We start from the raw sequence: 20,979 nt of genomic DNA, 5'->3' as shown, positions 1-20,979 counted from the left end.
TTTAAAATAAAAAAATCTTTTTTATTTATTAAGTAATCCAAGGACCTGCGAACCGTTCCTGTGTCGGGTCCTCATATGCCCACCGCGCGCGCGGCAGACGAGGTAGGCCGACCTCTTGGTATTTTACAGGACATAACTCTCAAATCATTGGTTAATACTACCCCCAAGAATCGAGCTGAGATTAAAATAGCAGTAGCCAAGATTAGGTTCATTTCCTCCTCTGTGTTAACTCCTACTTATTAAAGTTTGAAGTAATGTTGGGTTTTGCCTACTACCGTCCTGAATTTATGCTTTAGAGCAACTAGCGATGTCAGAGCGCGTTCTATCTCTTGGTTTTGAGCATATTGTCTAACCTCCGCCCTTGAGTCGAGAGACGCACCCCATCGGGAGACAAATCCACGGTTTAGGCATCTGAAGTCACTCCATTCTAAGTCTATAAAGATATGATAAATGCGATAGAAGGAGGGTGGGAAGGTGGTTAAGCATTCAATGATGACGTTGTCCACTACTATTATCCTCGGCCTCGAGCAGCTGCTCGACGACGGCCTCGTACCCTTTCTCAGCGTCCCATGACAACGGTGCCCGACCCAAAATGTCCTTCGACCCAACGTTAGCCCCGGTCTCGAGTAGTTACTCGACGATAGACTCGTGCCCGTTTATGGCGGCCTGCGCCAGAGGCCGCGAGTGTGTTCCACCAATAAACCTTCGACTTAACTTCGGCCCCGGCCTTGAGCAGCTGCATAACGATAGCCTCGTACCCTTTCTCAGCGGCCCATTCCAGAGGCGTCCGACGACCTATACTATCCCCTGACTCAACATTAGCCCCAGCCTCAAGTAGCTGCTTGACGATAGCCTTGTGCCCATTCATAGTGGCCCACAACAGAGGCGTCCGACCATATTTACTATCTTTTGACTCGACATTAGCACCTGCTTCAAGCAGCTGCTTGACGATAGCCTTGTGCCCATTCATAGTGGCCCACAACAGAGGCGTCCGACCATATTTACTATCTTTTGACTCGACATTAGCACCGGCTTCAAGCAGCTGCTTGACGATAGCCTCGTGCCCCTTCATAGAGGCCCATACCAAAGGCGTCCGATCATATCTACTATCCTTTGACTCGATATCGGCCCCAGCATCGAGCAGCTGCTTGACGATATCATCATAGCCAAAATACGATGCCACACTAATATTGTTTAGCTGTGGAGCTGATTCATATGGGTGAGCCGTATTCCAGTATATGTTGAACCAAATTTGGAACCGCCGGGATCGACTGTCGCAGAGTGTGAAAACTAATTGTAATGTTTCGTCAGACTTTCTACTCTGCGCTTCTTTGTAGTGGGTAGCCCAGAAACTAGCAGCATATTCAAGGTAGCCATACTGCTTGATAGCATCCCTGTCGTGTGCCGTGTCGTCCTGGAAATTGTCCCCGAAGATTCTAAGCATAAGATAGGTGATGCAGATTCTGGCCATGAGAAACTCGGATTCCATCGGGCTGAGGGAATGTTTCCAGCTGCCGAGAAGCGCCTGATCCTTCGCAACAAGAAACTCTTTCGCGGTTTGGTGGATCAAATAGACTTTCTGATCGATGATGTTGATAAAGAGGCCACAAAGATTTCTGATTGTTGTTGCAAAGCGTGCCTCGTTTTTAACTTCAAGGTCAAGGTCTTCGTACGATCGGTTGTGGTCCTCAATAGCTAGAGCAATGCTCATCTCTTTTAGTGTGAGTGGCCTTCTGGCCGCGACGATTATATGGAGAAGTTTCCGCGCTCTTCTCTGATCCTTGGCTTTCAACAGGATCGACTCATATGCTTGATCGACTGTAGCTGGAAGTGTGTTGATAATTCTCTTTAGCCGCTTTTTTGTTGGATCGACTTCGCCGCGGATCACGTCAACCAACAGTTTCAGCCAGAGGTAGGTCCGATGCTCCATAGCTAAGAGCTCATCTTGAAGTGCTGATTGCTCGGAATAGTCAAGTTCCAGTTCTTGTCCAAGTTCTGAGACTTTTGATCTGATAACAACATCAATCTCGCGACTAATAGCTTCCGATTCTCTTTCGCCATGAATGCGGATCGTAGGAAAGTGTCGAATAAGGCTAGCGAATTTCCTTTCAATATCAAAGTAAGGGCGGCTGGTAACGAGGAATTTGAGTTGACTGCTACTCTGAGTTTGCCTGTAGAATGTGCTCAGGGTGTCAATAATTTGATATCGTTCTGCTTCAGGACATTCATCGAGAGCATCCAGAATACAGACCACTTCTCCAGCTTTTGGGTCAGATGTGGCTTTAACAAGGATGCCCCAGAGCTTGTGAAAATTTTTTGGTAGTTTATCACCCTCTGTTGTGTAGTCTTGCATGGCATGTTGAATAAGTGATTCCTTCTGTGAGAAGAGCTGGTGTAGCAATGAAGAGAATGCGATTGTCAAGCTCTTCTGCTCTTTATCGTCATCTTTGAAGAAAAAGTAGCAAGTGGTTCGAGATTCGGTGGATTTGATTTCTCGATCGATCAAAGACTTGGCCAGAACTGATTTTCCACATCCTGGATCCGCAGACACTAAAAGAAGCCCTGAACTTCTTTCCCGCCATTCGTAGAAACGTTCATGCCTCAAAAACCACTCGCATGTTCTCTCAAGGCGATCAGGATTGCGGTTTTTGAATTTCTCATATTCTACAGTCCGTAGCGCTCGTAAGCACTGGATTTCTTCATCACTTAGCATTCTAAAAGGGAGCTTAAAAAATTAGTCGATAAAAGCTTGACTAACTTCATTCATTGTCACTTACATCAGTCTGATTGGCTTTTGACCGCCATTTGTTTGTTTGATACTCTCCAGCATCTACGAAGAGCGAGTTAGGTACATAAATGCCCTCTAGCTCGAGGTAACTACTTACATCCTCGGCCTGCCAGGTTGCCCGCACATGCCTGCATCTGCTTGAAAACTTCCTGTGACTCAACGTACTCCCGCGTCGCCGACGCAATCTCTTTTATTTTTGTGGACTCTTCAAGCCCAACGTTTTCCAATCCGCGGCTCACGTTAAAGCGAAAGTAGCGACTGCTGTTGTCCAAGTATGCCTTGTCTCGTCGGAACTTCTCGGCAGTCTGCTCTGTGTCGGTGGCCAGGTCTTTCAAAGTTCCCCAAATACCCAAAGCGTCATCTTGAAAGGCATTGAGTGATGGGACACCTGTTCCGACCGAGACCAGACACTGAACCTTGCCGTCAGCCGGCTCCGGTTCCCACATCAACTGGGCCTGGTTCCACAGCTCCATCACTGGATTGTTTGCGCCTGTTGCTCCGTCCACAAACTCTTCCTTGTATCGGCCGATCTCGATCGGGTCGAAGAAGGACGACGCTGCCGCTGTTGCACGGCAGGCCTCCCATATCTTAACGCTGTTCAGGAGGTCGTTGTTGCCGCGCGGGGATGGATAGCTCGTGAGGCACTGTATGCCCCTAGTCTGCTTTCTCGTTGCGCATACGAACCTGTGGAGTATCGTTAGCTTGGCTCAGGTATGACGTCGCAGAGGGCTGAGCCAAACTCACACTTTACAAGCAGCATCCGGTTCGTCTTTCAGCAGCGTATCCTCCTGCAGGCCCTGCGTCGTGATGATCTCCTTCACCGCCCGCTCCAGCTCCTCCGAGTCGAATCGCCCTTGGATTTTGCCCTTAATCGTCAATCTGTGCCGCTTCTTCTGGAATATTCTGTCCGAAAGCTTCAGATATGCGTCGATACACTCGTCAATGCTCATCTTCAGCCGGCCGAGCATGATCGCGATCAGCCTGGTCAGTCAGCAAGGCTACTAATGTCCATCCACCGCAGCGACTCACCCGCCGGTGCTTGTCCCACCGATTATGTCAAAGTAATCGCACGGCTTTGGCGGCGCGTGCGGGTTGATGGCCTCCATGAGCTGTTGGAGGATCATCAGCGCGGAAAGGCCACGGACGCCGCCGCCGTCCAGGGCCAGCAGCCGGACGCCGTGGTTCAGCATCCTGGTCTATCGATTTGATCGAGCCGCAATCAGGTGTTGGGAGGAGTGAATTTCGAAAGAAGCCTTTCGAAAAGGAGATTTGGCGCACTGGGAATTGCACCTATCAGGCTATTTAGCTAAGCGCTTTCGGCTTGGTCATGATGCATTACAGCGCCTCTGAGCAACAGCCAATCTTCGCACTCATCGCTGCGTGGCTGTGTAAAGGCATCGGAGGCCTGAACTGGGCCGGATTGCTGGAGATGCCCTATTGGCTAAATAGCCGCCGGGGGCTTCTCTTTCTGATCTACTTCGACTGTTTGCCTGCAAATAGTATATTAAGTTACCTGTTCATTACAGCCTTGTCGTAAGCGACAAATAACTTTATGGGGCAGTTTGCTAAGATGACGGAGCACCGTGCGAAGACTATCTCGGTTCATGGAGCAGTACACGCGGCTCTACGCTACTCCTGTTCTATGCCTCGTCAGACAATAAAAAACATCTATTAACGGTTATGAGCGGGAAAAAAAAATTTCCTGGATACTAGAGGCAGAACGCTGATACCACATAGTCATCTGCCACAGAGTAGAGACTGGAGTTCTGTTGCACAGGATCGGCAATGCTGTGGGGGTTCACGACTGTCCACGGAGACCTGTCGCACTGTGTCCGGGTGATTGGACTTTACGTAAGATTTCTGTACGGGGAACTGGACTAATTATCTAACTGATTGGGCGGAATTGAGGCAGTTTCCAGTGACTTTAAGAGACTAGGTTCTCTCCACAGGAACCATGGCTCTTAAATCTGCCGCCTCTAATTGTAGATCATTTCACTAAACTATTTGGAGTTCCTTTATTCGGGAATTTAATTGCGAAGAAGCAAGCTTATTGACATAGTACAATGTATGTATACAGATTAATGACCGAGTTAGGAAAATATGTACAATGATTCAGAACCTCAAACATTTCATGTTTTACAGTAGACAACTTGATTTACATTTGCCCTCAATTGAAGATGGCTTGCTTAATAATTATGTTCACACGATGGCCTTGGCAGTGAGGCCAGAAAACAATCATAATATGTTTGTGGGTCAACCCGATTTCGAGAATGACTGTATGATGTTCAACTGCTTGCTTGATTATCACAATCTTATCCTGTTTCTTCTATGGGGAATTTTCCTCGATATTGGAATCCAAGCCCCTCGCTATAAAATGTGTTTCTCCCCAATTGGTTAGCCACTCGATCAACTATTGGACCGACTCGGCACCTCGTATCGGCTAGCAAAAGCCAACAAGCTTTTGGGAAAGTAGGCGGCGTAGTTCCATGATAAAAGGTGCATTACCCGGCTTCCCATGGAAGGGCTTACCTAGGAGGATGTCCAGTAAGATGGATCTAATAGCGCTTTTGCTAGAAGTAGGTATACTATGACGATGTTGGTTGATAGAGGATATCGTTCTGATGATAGGGAATATAGAGAGGCTGATCTTCTGTGTTGCTAGTCTCGAAAACGAGACCTTCATAACTTACAGCTGGGTAAGCTCGTAAAATTGACTAAATAAATAAATAATTGATGGTTAGCGGGGGTGACAGGCTGCAGCTAGCTGAAAAGACGGGAAATACTTTATAGACCAAACCATACTCTGTACTAGTAACAGCTTTAACCATTGGAGAGAAATATTACAATTTTTGGAGATACAATCTGGAGAATTGATTATTGAAATCATGGGGTCTGTGTCTCTTTCTACGAAGGTAGTGTACCAAAAGTTCTAGCAAAGGAAACGCTAGTATATTTAGTTACTTTAGTAATATATAGTACAGTACAATAACTCATATTGAATACAATAAAGTCGTTAATCTGGTTAGATTTATGCCCAATAGAGTTTGTAAGATTATTTTATATGTATTTAGATCACCATGCACTCCTTTTGATTGTTTTATCGATGCGATAAATAACACCGTAACGGGACACTTGCATCTGGCGAGGCAGGACTCGATTTCAGCCTTGGCTCTACGTCTAATGAGTATAGTCGCTCGTATAAATTGTGGACCATATGTAGATCTTTATGGCTATGTTAGGTCAGCATTGCAGATCGGAACTCTTTGGAGAAGGAACCTCGTGATGCCCATTGAGGCTGAAAATGTTGTCTCAGCGCACATGGCAATAGCATTTAAACCACCCCTTCCCCAGATTTAGATGGAAATATTGTATGAGCAATCTATCAACCATCTATCAGCCCCGTCTAGCCATTTCCCCTAGCAATAAAGCTGACTACCTCACTCCTGAATCATGAAATTCCTCGCTTTCACGTTCGTTCTCTTAACCTCGAGCTGTGGTGTCCAATCCGCCGGCACCAGCGCATTCGAAGGCACCCCTGCAGTGAACCAGGGACCGGAATTCGAGAACGCAGATAGCATTGAAGGGCATCAAAAATCGGTATTGGAGGGCTTGCATGCTGATGCTGCCGATGTCTGTCCGCCAGCGTGGCCGCGTCCCTGCCCGAACAGTGCATTGTGCTGCTCGGATGCGTATCCGTGGTGCTGTCCTAACTTTTGCTGCCCAAACGGGTATCCGTATTGTGGTGGGGATGGAAGGTGCTATGCTAAGTAAGTATTGTGAAGATGAGTTTTGGTTGAGGCTCTGACCGTAGACTAGTCCTTGAGTCTTGATGGGTAAACCGCAGGGAGAAGCTGGGTCCTATGACTAGGCGATGAAGGGTGGTCGGACGATGAGTTGATTAGTATTATTTTCGCTTTTTAGTTGGTAGAAAATATTGAGTCTGTATAGCTGGCTGTGTCCTTTTTTTCGCAAAATTAAATATGTGCTAGGATGCCCAATACAATGAAATCGGCTACAGTACCCGTAGCGATATGTGATGCAGATATATCCCTTTTTATGAAGACAACTGCCGATCATGAGACTAGCACCAGTTACATACTCTACAGCCTCGCTCGTCTCGGGTTGAGCATGGCCACCATCCTAGCTAGGACAATCACTTACGGCCAATTTATACGAGGTGTCTTCTCACTACAAGCTTATTTGTATCAACGCCCACCTTCATACCTGGAGTACAGTTCAATGGTATCAAACTCTGCGACAGCTTTGAATCCGCCAACTTGGACATAATCGAACAGCATATCCTCATCCAGCACTGCCAAAGCGTCTGTAGCCAATCATAGTGACCAGCTCAGTATTATTTAGACTGTCTGCATGATTTTGGCAATGAGCAGAGAGGAGGAATTGCAAGTGAGTACCTATATCAAGGCTACCCAGCACCTGCGTTGCCCACTCTGCGTATTTTTTTTCCACTGCGCTTCCTGCGATTGATGGTGATACCACCCTTCTCTGTTCTTCGGTACTTTGCTCTTCGGGTTAGATGCCTGACAGAAGCCCCGCAGTACTATAGACACTCTCAGTGGTCAGATATTCTTCTTAAGCTTCGCTCCCCAATCTAACAGTAAGCGGTCTATCTCGTAACCGACGTTCTCATAAGCCAAATTTCGTGCTGTCTTCCTTATCTTTACATGTAGGAACAACCAATTCTTCACCTCCACGACCATCTGTACTTCGATATATGCTTCCTTCTCCAACAGCAGCTGCACTATACCCCTATGGCCATTCTCACCGACCAAATTCAGTGCTGTCTTCTTTGTCGTTGCCGATATAGTTTTTTGTAACATTGGCCGATGCGGCTGCAAATGAGTCTCTTGATTCTCCTTGTGGATGATTCAATTAATTTACAACCTTTGGTACATTAGCACTCGCACTCTTGCCTCGTCACCGTTTATGACTGCCGATTTAGGCAATGGACGCAAAGGCAGAGCTTCGAAAGAGTCGCACGGCTGCTTGGTCTTTTCCTATCTGGCTTTTTCGGAGTACTTAGTATTTTTATAGGCGCTGTTCCGGCCTGGCTAGCGTATCAAGCATGGAAACATCCACAGGCACCAACGCAGGCTTAGTGCAGAGAAAATTTCGCCATCACTCTACCGGCAACACAGCAATGCAACAGAGTATTCTTGACTTCTATCGGAACATCAGTCACTCGCCGGGTAGGGAAATGGTAAAGAATACGCTTCTCAAAGCTCAGGAGGTAGGATTCTAAGTGTATGCTGATTCCGTATTTGAACCTGCAACCCCAATCGAATCTACGCCATCATATACCCGGGTTACAAGTGAAGTTGTGAACCCCATGGAAAAAACTGGGCTTCCCAGCACGCAGAGTCATGTTTGCGGTAGCCCATTTCTCTTTCTTGACCATTTTCACGTAGAAAAGCCGCAGGCAGGTAGTATTTCAGCGCCGTTGTGCGAAGATGCGTATATATGGCATTCGGGGGGAAGCCTTCATGGCTCACCATTACAAAAGACCTTCCTTAACGGAGGGTAATAGTGACGAGGATAGTTGGTCTGGCATATCCCGGAAAGCCCTGCCCTGCATTTGATGACGGTGACGGCGTCATGTATCCATCGGAAATGCCCCGAGGTCTAAAGAATAGAATCTCGACGTTTAAGCAGAGCAGGAAGGACGGTTTCAGAAGAGGCTAACTACAGGACATGAGAAAACACTTTAAAGAAAGAATATTCGAGCCGCTATTGGCAGTCAATTACCCCGGAATTACTGTTCCTCAATAATTATACGCGGACCTTCGGACCTGGCATCACCTGGAAATGAAAGGGCAGCTCATGTATCGGTCGGCTTGAAATACCGGACTCGAGGCTTGGTGGTTATCCTGGCCTTCCCTGGGTATGGTCGTCCTGTCACGGAATATATTGTACTGGCAGCAACGATAATGTAGAAATGAGAAACCGAAGCCAATTTAAATTATATAAATAGCTGGCATAATGATGTTAATAATAAGTCGACCGCGTGGCTGAAGCTAGCTGAACTATCCCACGTGGGGCACCCTCAGGCATCCATATTCCCGCAATATGATAAATCCACGACATCTCCAATACCCTACACAATCAAAACAACACAATTAAACCTAACGATTATTATTGCGTACATACTAAAAATGTCATCCATCCCCAAAGCCCGGCAAAGCACCTTTGCAGACATCACAGTCACCCCCGATAAATGGGAGTCTTATCCCGAAATATCACGATCCACACTCAGCAAAAGCACCCTCAAAGACCTCAGCTCCGAAAACCGGATTCAGCGATCCGAGGTCTCCCACTCGGTGATAGAAGATCTACCCAAAAAGGGGAAAATAAGAACTCAGCTGCGCCGCTCCAACATCCAAAATTCCCATGTCCTCGCTTCCCAAATCGAACGCTCAGAGCTCGACCATTGTACTATTCAAGACTCGTATGTGAAAAGAAGCAAATTGGCGCACTGCACGGCCCCCGCAAGGAATAGGATAGAGCGCAGTACGGCGCGGGCCACGAAATTTATGAGCTCGAAGCTTGTAGAGAAGTCGGAGCTTGATGATAGTGTGGTTCTCGGCGGAAGTACCCTCGAGTACTGTGTTGTGAAGAACTCGCTTATCGCTGACGGCACGGTCTGTGAGCGCACTGAGTTGGATAACGTCGCGATTACGAGGAGTCGGGCAGAGCGATCCAAGCTGACGGACTGCGATGTCATGGATTGTATTATTGAAAGGACGGATTTTCAGGGAATGGTGCTGAAGTATGGCATATGGAAGAATGGCGATCTCGTCGGACGCACGGCAAAGGAGGAAGTCGTCATCAAGCCGAGACACAAGCCAATGGATTCGTCGCTTGTAGAGTTGCCGGCTGTTCAGTCAACGTCTTCTCCTTCTGACCAGAGAGAACCAGGGTGGAAGGCGGCAGAAGCGGTATGTATCAGTATACATTGCTTTTGGCATGTTCTGACAAGAGATAGGCTCGCGAGAGACTGGGGAATAGCAGTGGCCCCGACTATGCATCGTCCAGCGAAGATGAGCCATCGAGTGACGACGAATTGATAGATCCAGGTCCCAAGTCAAGCCGTCGCAGGCCTAATGCAAATAGTTCAGCGCCCGTGAACAAAGATAACGACCCGCCCCCGCCCTACGAGGCGTGATGATTGGACTGTTACATTGCTGTAATAATATGCACTTCTGTACATACTGCATCTAATTATCACATAGCCTATTATTATTCTGCATCAACGTTGGTAAACTCTAACAACAATAATTAAACAAGTACCGAGGCTGTATAAACCCAGTGGACGTTAAACTATTTACAGCCTAGCGGAATATAGAGTGGGGCCCGTGTGGAGACCATGCCAGATATAGCGTGCGCTAGCCTAAAAAGGACATCACGTGTTACCAGCAGCCTTCTCCACCGTTCGACATCTTCACCAGGAGGTTGCCGCTGTCTCACCAGTCTGCAGAGTGGAACTGCAATACGGTCTAAACTTACATCGTGATTGCGATTATTCCAAGCTGTCATGGCGTCGAATGGGACTAGTCTCCGCAGGTCCTGTCACGGCTGCGTTAAGGTCAAGCGTCGGTGCGATCTGTTGTTTCCAGAGTGCTCCCGTTGCGTCAAGAAGGGCGTTCGCTGTCAATACGTCAACATCCCCTTATCAGCCCAGGCTGGCTCGACCGCAGAGAACAGAGTCGTCAAATTAGCCCACTCCAAGCAAGCTCACGCCAAGCCGACCCATGCAACTAACAACTCCAACCCCAACAATGGAAACGAGATTATTGTGCTACGAGCGACCCAATCCCCGTCTCCCCCATACGAGAACCACTCCCTATCAATTCCCGCCACATTAGAGATCGAAATCAGGAAGCCTCGTCCGCCGGAGATTATTCAGATGGTTGCGAATATAGTGCGGCAGACCCCCGTGCTGTTTGCGCAGGGGAATTCACCGTTTATCCACCCTTGTCTTTACGGCAAGTCGATGCCCAAACCTATTCGAGATATGCGTGATATATGCAGCCTGTGTCTTTCAGATGGCCATTTGAGTGGGTCAAAGTTATATTCGCTACTCCAGCAGAAAATCATCATGCTGCTACATGCCGCGAGGAAGGCGGCGAACTTTGAGGAGCTCCTGGCATGTGTCCAGGGACTAGTGTTGGCGCAATGTATCCAACTGACCGATGGCAACATAGATGCTAAGTCTATGGAAAGGCTGAATGAGATAATCATCTCTCTCTCGCGCAGGTTGTGGGCCCAGGTGCCTACAGAGTTACCTAGTACTATGACGCCGTGGCGAGCATGGATGTTTGCCGAGAGCGTTCGACGCACGATTATTTACTCACATGTCGTAAGCGCAACAGTCTCCCTTCTAAACCGAGGATATGCATGCCGTACGCCATTCGTTGATGCACTACCCTTCGATGTTCGCACGTGGCTGTGGGAGATTCGATCAGAGAGCCGTTGGACACAGTTCAATGCGAATACGGAACTGCCGATGGTCTCGCTATATGAATTTACAAACTTCTTGGAATTCGGGGAAAGCGAATGCTACTCCAGCTTTGAAGGAGTCATCGTCGCTACCTGCAGAGGCAAACAACTTCCCATTCGCAGTGTGTCCGACATTCTTGAGGCGGTTTGATGGTGTTTGTGTCTATCAATGATGGGTGTAATGTTGGGTGTTGGTGTTTGGTGTAGTGCAGTGCGTGGAGTTTTTTTGGCCCCCTGTTTGTTCAATTATTGATACCTTGATGTGTAAAACATTGGCACGATCTTAACTACATACGCGGACATGTACAAGATGCAAGATTCATTCTTGACACTCTCTCCTTCCAGTCATTTCCATTCTTGTGCGAATAATCCAGCTACTTCAATCAATTCTTATCTCTATTGTGCCCCTCATTTATCATCTGGTAGATCGGTCTATAAATTCAGACACTATTTACAGGGGGTGGCGAGACGGTCCGGCATGTTCCGAGCCTTTGTACTTATAATCTGTAGTATATGCAGGGTGCGATCATACGATCACACCATAACACCCCGACAACAGAACCCACCAGAAACAAGTTTGAAGATGAATATTTACCCTTCGAAGTACTAATAATGAAAGAAAATAAGTGGTGGTTATCTGTTATAGGGCTTCTGGAAACAGGTGTCACCACTTGTACTCTTGGTATACGCGATTAATGTGGTGTTGTGATTGGTGGATGTATTGGTAGGCATAATACATCTATAAGTGTTATTGAAAGTGCTGTAGGTGGGGCCGATAGACAAATTCTAAACGGAAAGGCGGTGCTGAGGTTGTGGAGGTCAGAGACAAAGCGCCCATGGGTATCTATTCTGATCGGCATCGTAACAACAATATGTACTATCTGAGCCACATCAACATCCACACGGAGTGACTGGGTTCGTATGCTAGAAAGCCTATTGGCCAGCAACAGTTCGAAGAAACTACCTTGTCCCGCGAACTTATTTGGCAAATTCTGATTCTAGCCTTGCGAGTCCCAATAAACAATCCAGATCCTCGTCGTTGAATACCGAATTGATGCTGGTTTATGCAAATGTTCCCGATACATTGAGATTCAAGGCTCGCATCTCCCTTTTATTGGATGACCTGACCTGTCCTGTACCGTATTGTACCGCCAACGCTGAGGTCACGATGCCTGACGGGTTTGAAAAGAGGGGTGCAGGTAAATATGGCCCTGGCTTATGAACAAACTAGATAATTCTGTTTAGCTGCCAAGTGTCCTGCCAAGGGTGGCCTCCATGGAAATCCAATCTTGCCTGCAGCTTCAACATGACTCGTGAGGCTTAAGTGTTCATTAAATGAGGCTATGCACACATATTTTGAGAGCCAATTAATACACTTCACCTGGCATTTAGTGGGGAATTCTGAAACTAGTTCCAGCGGGAAGGCATCGAGCACGATCAGGGTGAGCGTCGCGCGATCCTGATCTCCCGCTGCTTGCCCACTTGCCACACTGGCGCGAGTAGTCTTTGCTCGGTAGGTATTCTCTTCTCTCGTCGAGAAAATCTCCTTGCCTTTGTTCCTACCTGTTTTGCTGGATTATTTCTACGAATTGGGACTGAGCAACAAAGGGAAAGCAGCGAGGACGAGAGTCAGCCTTGTCTTTTTTTTTCTTCGTGTCATTGGTCTAGCTAGTATGGCAAAAACGGCTAAAATCCTACCTCGTTGGTTCGCGCGAGAGGCTGAATTCTTCATCCTACTCAGGAAACAATAAGCATACTGATTGGTGGACGGACGGTTCGCCTTGGACAAAAATGGCTGGCCGTTCTTGGCTACAAATTCCCAGGCGCTAACTAATGGCGATGAGAAATTCAAAAGGGGCTCTGGGCCTCTGATTATCCAAAGGTAACTGATTCTCTCCCCTGAAGCCATGATATCTACCAGGGCCGGGGATTATGTCCCACTAGCCACTTTAAATACTACAACGTACGGTGACACCGAAGAGACCCAGAACGAATGGCCAAAACCTCCTGCAGAACAAAAGACAAGAAACGCATGGGAGCGGATTGGCACCCCCAGCGTTCTAATCTTGTTGCTGGGTTCCAGTTTCCTATTCATCCCATGGTTTCTATTAGGACTGATATGGAGAGAATCAATGACGGCGATATCAGGAGGCGTGCCAAATAATTTTTGGATCCGGATAGTGCACGCAAATTGGACCTCGAGGCTCGTCACAGTTTGCACAGCAGTTACAAGGTCAATAGTGACTCTCCAGGCTAGTCTGATTACTGCGATGGTTAGTAGTATTATACTGGAGAGGATTGGGACACCATTATTCTATGCGCCATTCTACTCGATTATTAGGGCTGTTAGTGTCAGTCCGACCAGTCTTTTGCTTACAAAGGGCATACTAGCGCAGCCGAAGCGGTCTTTCTCGCTTTTGATTTCGACGCTTGTCGTTGTTGAGGTCTTGGTGGCTGTCGCTTCCCAGTTTCTCTCTACGATTCTTATCTCGGACTTTATGGACAGCAATTTTCTTAACAGCAATAATTTGACTGAAGTTGACATCTTCAGTTCCCTTGGCTTTGTAGAGGCTGCTTGGTGGAGAATTCCTCCACCATCAAGTTGGACATTTGGCGAGCTCGCCGAGTCTTTCTCGCAGGGACCTAACTTCCATGATACAGGGCATACCTATCGAGCTTTTATTCCCTTCAAAGATGAGGCACAGCGAACAAGTCTCCGAAGATTCCAAGGGCCAGCGGAGGTTATGGATCAGCGAGTGGTCTGCGTTTCCCCATCATTCATTGATTTGCGTCTAAATTCGACATTCCCTCCGCGTCTGTTTGGGCAGATGACCCTGGAAAATGAATCATATCCAATGCTGCAAAATATCGAGACACAAAGGCCCATCAAGTTCACCTGCGCCCTGCCATACCCGCCTGAAAACACGACATACGGCATGTCAAGTCTTTGCTATCCTCGTCTGGCACAGAGTTTCACCATCCAACTCGAGGACCCTTTGGTCAACATAAACCCCGACGACAGGATAGCTAACCAGACCGGATTAGCCTCCAACAACCCCCTGGCCTCATCCATGCTCATTGTCCTGGACATCCTTGACGGAAAAGCAATGATGGCACGGAACCTCGAAAACATCACAACGCCATACAAAGTGACTACTATTCACAAAGACGGCCCTTGGTCAATAATCATGAACGACTCAAACACCGCAGTCCTCCGCGTCTCCTCATGCTTCACCAACCTCGTTTCCAAGACATTCACCGTTGACATGGCTAGTTCGTGGCAAAACTCTGAGCCTCACCTATCTTGGGACCGCAATAGCAATAGTTTCGATACTGAGTCAGTCCGACGGCAGCTTGGTGCATCCTTAACACCGGATAGCCTGAATAATCGCGGTGTACTTGCACTTAATCCCAAGTCGGAGTGGGAAGACTTTGACATGGGAATTGATGCCATCGAAAACGACTTCAACGCCTTCGACACTTATTTCCACTTCACAACTACATTCCTCGGCCTCCTCCCACCAGCACAGCAAGCTGTTGCGTCGCCGGACTTTCCACCCGCGAACCTGGGCATTCTCCTCTCGGAAACAAACACAGCGGACACTAGCACGGCAGACCGAACTCATACCGACATATTCAAAGATGTTCTATACGATACAAACAGTCCCGCTCTCGCCCTTCAAGCACTAATAACACGAGGAACCCAAACAGCATACTACGAACACCTGATGCGGGAGGACCCCACAGCGTCGGCATTAACCTCGTTTTCGTCCACCGCTTTGATTCCAGTCCGGTGGGACGGGTTTGTTATCGGTGTATCGATCATCGTGGCGCATTCTATTATACTTGCGTTTATTACGGTGCTGTTTGTGATTAATACTAGGAATTCGATGATTGGGAATAGCTGGCAGTCTGTCGCGCAGGTTGTGTCGGAGGATGTGCTTCCGCTTTTGGATCAAGCGTGTAAGGAGAAGGATGGGGAGGTAAAGAAACGTTGGGGAAAGGACCAGCCAGCGCCCCATAGTGCCCTTCGATATTGGCCGAATGGGCGCGTAGCTATTGGAGTCGAAGCGAAAGAGAGACTTGAGTGATACTAATAATATACAAGGTGATAAAAGGTAGCAAGTATAGCTGCTACCTAAGATCTACCTTGCCATTCACGCAATCTTAATAAAGTTTGATATTTTTTAGCGCTCAAATCGGAAAATTCATCTAGAAGGCAACCATAATCTTGTTACGGAAAGTCGACCTCTTGAGCTTTATTATCCCTGGCAAGATACTACTGTAAGCTCCATGGTCCATTGCTCAGGATCTTGTTTCAAGCTCACGTCTAGTTTGTATGAAGGCAAGCTACATATTTAGAGCAGATATGTACCGTCCAGCAGCCTACTTGTTATCAATGTAGTAAACACAGGCAAAATAGAGGCGAAATAATTGAAAGACAAAATCTCGAAAACATGGACTTGGATGTGGCTTAGGAAAGTGGGGCCTAAGGTGGCGGCTATCGAGCCATGACAGGTAATAAACGGCCTAATTTAGTGTTTCTTGGCATTAAGGTTCGAGAAATAATAAACGAGTTACCATTTCACCCGCGAAAGGAAAACATAATAAAGAGTATTAAAAATATATAAAATTACAGCGTAATTTTAAAATAACAATAATTTTTAAGTTAATCTTATTAATGTTGAAATGTGTTCTTATGATAAATAATAATCATAATATTAATTTTAGGCTATATTTCTAATATAAGTGGAGAAATATTGAGGGCCTAAATTGGCCGCTTGCGGGTGAAATTCGTTAGTATATACCGACGCACGTGACTACCACCCCGACTCATTCCCCTCTCCTCCACTTCCAATTGATGGGAGTAAGAGTAACGAGACTCGTAGACCTCTTTATCCTAGCCAATGTCGCTCATTCAACATGTGTCGTCTATTGAAGGCGTCGACCGCTATAGGCCCGTGTCCCCATCTAGAAAATCGGTGCGGCGAATATTGAGTTATGATGCATTTCCCAAATCGGACGAAGAGGCCACGCAGCCCAGTGTTGGCGCTTACAAGGTTTCTGTGGCGAAGAGAATAGGTGGTTCATGTCTCAGTTTTAGCATGTTCTTTTGACTGACGATGTACCAGCCCAGGTAGCTGCCACAATTCTGGCTTGTTGGCTCGCGTCAGGAATTGTTTTTGGGTTTGCTGCACTCAAGCCAGTGTTGTTAGCGGAGGGTGTTTATGAGTGGCTCTGCGATAAGGATGACCTGGAAGATGGTGTGGATGTGTGCTTTAAGCAGGAATTACAGTACGTGTCTACAGATACTATCTCACTAGCGGTTTTACTGATAAGTACAGACTCAACATCTTCTTTACAGTCGCCTCAACTACTGCCAACATCTCTGCCCTGCCGATAGGAACCCTTCTTGACCGATATGGTCCGCAGATCTGTACCTTCACGGGCTGTTTATGTCTCGCTACCGGCAGTTTGCTCATGCATCTAGCCTTCAGATTTCCCGATTTCGATGGCTACGTGATTGGAAACTTCTTCTTATCGCTGGGCGGTACATTCATCTTTGTGCCAGCTTTTCAAATCGCTAACGCCTTCCCAAAGCATTCTGGGGCTATCGTTGCGCTGGTTACTGGTGCTTTTGATGCTTCAGCCGCTGTGTTTCTGTTCTATCGCCTTGCATACGAATCATCAAACCATGCCTTGAAACCGGCGCGTTTCTTTCTATACTATTTGATCGTGCCGCTGCTCATTTTCCTAGCCCAAGCATTCCTTTTACCCTCTAAACCTTACAAAACTACCTTTCAACTCGAGGAAAAAATCGAAGCAGCACGCGACTCCTCGCGAGACTTCCACGACTCCGACGGCGACATATCCGACGACAACGAGGTGGAACATTTACGCGCCGAGCGACGCCGAAAACGCAAGGCCAAGTTACAAAACATCGACAACGTCCTCGGCGACAGCGACCAACGACACCAGCGCGAAGAGCAGGAAGAGGAGCGCCATGTGACGTCGCGAGTCTGGGGCGTTCTGCACGGGGAACCCGCTAGAAAGCAATTCATGTCGCCATGGTTTATCCTCATAACGCTGCTTACTGTATTGCAAATGCTGCGCATGAACTACTTCATCGCCACAATTCGCGATCAGTATGTATATATGCTAGACTCTGAACCTCATGCCGACGCAATCAACAATTTCTTTGATTTCGCGTTACCGATTGGCGGGGTGGCATCAACGCCGTTTATTGGAATTTTACTCGATAATCTGAGTGTGCCGAAAATGCTTTCCTTGATTGTTTTCCTCACCACTGTTACGGGGATCCTCAACTGCTTGCCATTCCTGTGGGCTGGATACGTAACAGTCACATTATTCGTTCTTCTACGCCCATTATACTACTCTGCGATGTCGTATGTAGCCCCCCCTCTGTCCCGATTTTGTAAACTACTAACATGCTTTTTGCAGTGACTACGCCACCAAAGTCTTCGGCTTCGCAACCTTCGGACGCGTCTACGGAGCAATTATATGTATTTCTGGCATCGTCAATTTATCGCAAACGGCCATGGATGCTTTGAGTCAAGGTGTTTTGGGTGGGAACCCGATTCCTATTAATATTGCTCTTGTTAGTCTTGGGTTTGTCGTTGGATCGGTTCTTGTCGGGTTTGTGCAGAGGCAGAGTAGGAGGTTGCAGGAGCGGGAGACGGAAGATGAGACGCAGCGGTTGCTTGAGGAGGTTCAGGAAGAGGAGGAGGAGGAGGATTACTGATGTAGCGTTAGTTTGCATGAGAGTTTGGGGTTGGGTGTGGCTTGAGAATAATAGGTGGTAATTGATAGGGCTGGCTGTGCCTGTGAGTTTTCTAATAGACATAATATATTTAAACTGATAACATTTGATTTATTGAGAGTTCTAGGCCTTTATCGAGATAAAAGGAGTCCCCGAGAACCAGTAGCTAACATTATCAAATCACATTCCTTATCATCTCTACTTACTGTAACCCCAATACCCACAAAGATAAACCCCAAGCATAAATCTATGTAAACCTCAAACTTTCCCTAAAGCTACCAGATTCCGGATCCAATTCATTTTTATCGTAAAGCCGACTAAAATCAGCCGCCTCTGATAGGATCCTCGCCTCGGAAGAGGGACCCTGTCTCGTCACCTTCTAGCCATTCCTTGATAATACCGTCAGCCATACTAACCAATCGCTGCCTCCACTGCTCCGGCTGATATTTCCCAATGAATAGCGTTTTCGCGTCGGCGCGTCGATTGATAACATCAAGTATCTCCCTCGGGACATCACTGGTCAATATAACGTATGCGGCGATACCATACCTCGCTTCGAATTTCGGCAGTATTCCAGAGTTTTGCACGACGTCCTGTTTCAAGTCCCCTAGCTTATTGGCATCAAATTGCACATCAGCCTTGAATATGAAGTTATGGGCAACGCAGGAATTGACATCTTTGTCATCATACTCCTTGATTCCCCACAGCGTTCTACTGTTCAAATCCTTCCCCGTAGAAATCCCCTTATTGACCTGACCATCCGATTCCTTTTGCGTCGTTTCCACCCTAGCTTGCGGACTATTCAGGGCTATGAAGAGGTATTCTAAGCCATGGTGTATGGCGGACAGCTTTTCCTCGACATATTTGAGACGGTCGGACGCCGCGATAGGCTCGTCGAGTTGTGTGAGTCTCGGTAATTCCACTTGTTGAGGTATTGCTCCTTGGAAGTGCTGCTGGGATTGCCTTAGTTTTTGAGGCACAATTTTCGTGGGGATGAGAGGGGTGTGCTCGTCGGCGCTGTCTGTATCGATCCTACAGTCGATTTCAGGGTCTTGCTTTATGGTCGTATCGTTCATGATCAAGATAGGTTTGTGTTGCTGTCTTTTCTGTGTTAATTGGGCTTGAAATTGTGGAAGAAGAGGTCCTGAGGATAGGTATATTCCCTAGATGAGTTGAAATACCAGCAGCAGAATTTGGTGAGAGGATTGATTAAATATGCCGGAAGTCAGGTTATAGCCACTTTTTGATGGCCCTCCCCGAGAACGAACTCCAAGTCCAACAAACATAGAAATAGTGGTGGGTAAATAAAGGATGCCCGGCTTAACCTCAGACCTGTGTCTCTTTAAAGAGAACTTATAGGTAGAAGCCGTCAATATGAAGTTTGGGAGATGAATCAGTATTCAAACAAGGGAGTGTACGAGTAGTTTTCGAGAATTTTGGCGGAGTAATCATGGGCTAAGTTTTGATCAAACAGGGTTCCCATAAGACATTTTAATAGCATAAAACCATTAAATGGGCGAAAATTATATGACATACGGTTATGAAAGAGTTTCAATTTATTTTAGCAAACACGTGCATACACAAACACTAAATTGACTTTTGCCAAAACACCCGAAACCACGGAAAAGATCAATATCGGGTTAATTGTTTATGAGAGGTATTGCTGGTAAACTGCAACATTTGTTGCATAGCTTAAATCCTTTCTATTTGAATATTTTTTAATCGAATTGCCTGCATTAGAGCCTTAGGGCTAGATCACATAGACCGTAATCCAGATAAAAAACAAGGTATATGAGATTTGACGTCTTTCGAAGTATTATCATCGTGTATGTCAGGTGAAGGAAGGACGTAGCACAGGCACTAGGAAATAATTTATGAGAATCGAGGTTCAGACCAAAGAGGGATGATCTGGTTGAACGACTCACAATATGCCAATTATAATAAATAGAACTGAGACGGCAATTATTTTGCTGTTACTCATCTGCAGCCTCCAAATGCTCATCTGTGGGAGAATTATAATGACAATATCCGAGACTGAGTTAAAAGCAATCTCGACAACATTGAGCAGTAAGCTGTTGATGGGACAGGAACCATAAATAATCAGTGGGTCCCACGCTTTAACCATAGGGTGGCATGAAAAGATAAGCAGGAAAGTGCTGACGAGACAAAAAATAAAATTCACCCAGATTAATAAGTGTCAGAGCCAGTCCATTATACGGCTCGACAGTTCGTATGCAAAAATTACGATGAATTGCAGTATGATTGCTGCTTTGATGAAGACAACACCGCAATCCCGTACAATATTGAGCCAACGTGAAAATACTAAGTAGGTCAGCCAAATACTTGCTTGAAGCACATATTGAGGTTCTCATAGGAATATACTTACGTATGATACTCCAATTAAGTCTTTCAGCCGTAAATTCCAGTTATCAATACCAGGGCAAATATGCACAAAAAATTTGCAATGGTCATGTGGCCCATAACAGATCCCTTTGAATATAGGCAACGTACAGTCTGATTGGGAAGGCAGGTTTCCTTACACATCCAATAATAGTAAACGCTAATAGTTTCGTTATTATTACTTAGCAAAGAGAGAACAGTGCTAAAGCTTACAATCATGAAATGCAAACCGCTAAGGATAACAATTCTAGTATAGGGTCGAATAAAAAAATAGAGAAGCTATAGATATACACACAGCCGCAGTTGCAATTATTGCAGTCAGCTTATTATGCGAGTCAAAAATTAATTAAAGAACTAGAGGTCACTCCTGGAGGAGGCTGTTCTGCAGGGCCTTGAAGAAGCGGTAGAGTCTGGGCCATTCTTAATCGACTCTATTTGCATTGTTATGTTGGTATTTAATTAGGCTCTTCCTTAGTGAAGGGTAAAAATAAAT

At 46.5% G+C, this 20,979-nt stretch overlaps 8 protein-coding genes across 8 annotated transcripts; 5 read left to right on the top strand and 3 right to left on the bottom strand.

Moving 5' to 3' along the window:
- Positions 1-486: 486 nt before the first annotated feature.
- Positions 487-2,713, bottom strand: BGW36DRAFT_307105 (uncharacterized protein; the record flags this gene model as incomplete). Its single annotated transcript, XM_046212212.1, has 2 exons — positions 487-597; positions 704-2,713. 2 exons carry the CDS (start codon positions 2,711-2,713, stop codon positions 487-489), a joined length of 2,121 nt encoding a protein of 706 aa, XP_046066189.1.
- A 40-nt stretch (positions 2,714-2,753) lies between these two features.
- Positions 2,754-4,380, bottom strand: BGW36DRAFT_64681 (acyl transferase/acyl hydrolase/lysophospholipase). Its single transcript, XM_046222487.1, has 3 exons — positions 3,818-4,380; positions 3,533-3,769; positions 2,754-3,472 (listed from the first exon to the last, which is right to left on the bottom strand). Exons 1-3 carry the CDS (start codon positions 3,976-3,978, stop codon positions 2,878-2,880), a joined length of 993 nt encoding a protein of 330 aa, XP_046066188.1. The 5' UTR covers positions 3,979-4,380; the 3' UTR covers positions 2,754-2,877.
- A 1,444-nt stretch (positions 4,381-5,824) lies between these two features.
- On the top strand, positions 5,825-6,739 carry BGW36DRAFT_389928 (uncharacterized protein; the record flags this gene model as incomplete). The annotated part of the gene is made up of 2 exons (XM_046217410.1): positions 5,825-6,546; positions 6,595-6,739. Coding segments are annotated over exons 1-2 (313 nt in total), but the record flags the coding sequence as incomplete, so codon positions are not given.
- Positions 6,740-8,745: 2,006 nt separating this feature from the next.
- On the top strand, positions 8,746-10,070 carry BGW36DRAFT_389926 (uncharacterized protein). Its single transcript, XM_046217409.1, has 2 exons — positions 8,746-9,744; positions 9,792-10,070. Exons 1-2 carry the CDS (start codon positions 8,962-8,964, stop codon positions 9,969-9,971), a joined length of 963 nt encoding a protein of 320 aa, XP_046066186.1. The 5' UTR covers positions 8,746-8,961; the 3' UTR covers positions 9,972-10,070.
- A 29-nt stretch (positions 10,071-10,099) lies between these two features.
- On the top strand, positions 10,100-11,793 carry BGW36DRAFT_389924 (uncharacterized protein). The gene is made up of 2 exons (XM_046217408.1): positions 10,100-11,539; positions 11,601-11,793. Exon 1 carries the CDS (start codon positions 10,341-10,343, stop codon positions 11,454-11,456), a length of 1,116 nt encoding a protein of 371 aa, XP_046066185.1. The 5' UTR covers positions 10,100-10,340; the 3' UTR covers positions 11,457-11,539; positions 11,601-11,793.
- Positions 11,794-13,338: 1,545 nt separating this feature from the next.
- On the top strand, positions 13,339-15,297 carry BGW36DRAFT_266682 (uncharacterized protein; the record flags this gene model as incomplete). The annotated part of the gene is made up of 1 exon (XM_046210129.1): positions 13,339-15,297. A coding segment is annotated over one exon (1,959 nt), but the record flags the coding sequence as incomplete, so codon positions are not given.
- Positions 15,298-16,057: 760 nt separating this feature from the next.
- On the top strand, positions 16,058-18,287 carry BGW36DRAFT_389916 (putative MFS transporter). The gene is made up of 4 exons (XM_046217407.1): positions 16,058-16,387; positions 16,438-16,600; positions 16,651-17,712; positions 17,768-18,287. Exons 1-4 carry the CDS (start codon positions 16,213-16,215, stop codon positions 18,066-18,068), a joined length of 1,701 nt encoding a protein of 566 aa, XP_046066183.1. The 5' UTR covers positions 16,058-16,212; the 3' UTR covers positions 18,069-18,287.
- Positions 18,288-18,409: 122 nt separating this feature from the next.
- On the bottom strand, positions 18,410-19,162 carry BGW36DRAFT_432867 (uncharacterized protein; the record flags this gene model as incomplete). Its single annotated transcript, XM_046221190.1, has 1 exon — positions 18,410-19,162. The coding sequence occupies one exon, from the start codon at positions 19,160-19,162 to the stop codon at positions 18,410-18,412; it is 753 nt and encodes a 250-aa protein (XP_046066182.1).
- Positions 19,163-20,979: the final 1,817 nt, after the last annotated feature.

The sequence above is a fragment of the Talaromyces proteolyticus genome (assembly GCF_021365285.1).
Source record: "Talaromyces proteolyticus strain PMI_201 chromosome Unknown BGW36scaffold_14, whole genome shotgun sequence".
NCBI classification, from domain to species: Eukaryota; Fungi; Ascomycota; class Eurotiomycetes; order Eurotiales; family Trichocomaceae; genus Talaromyces; species Talaromyces proteolyticus.
The sequence above is the reverse complement of the archived record's forward strand: the minus strand, read 5'-3'. Positions and strand labels throughout refer to the sequence as shown.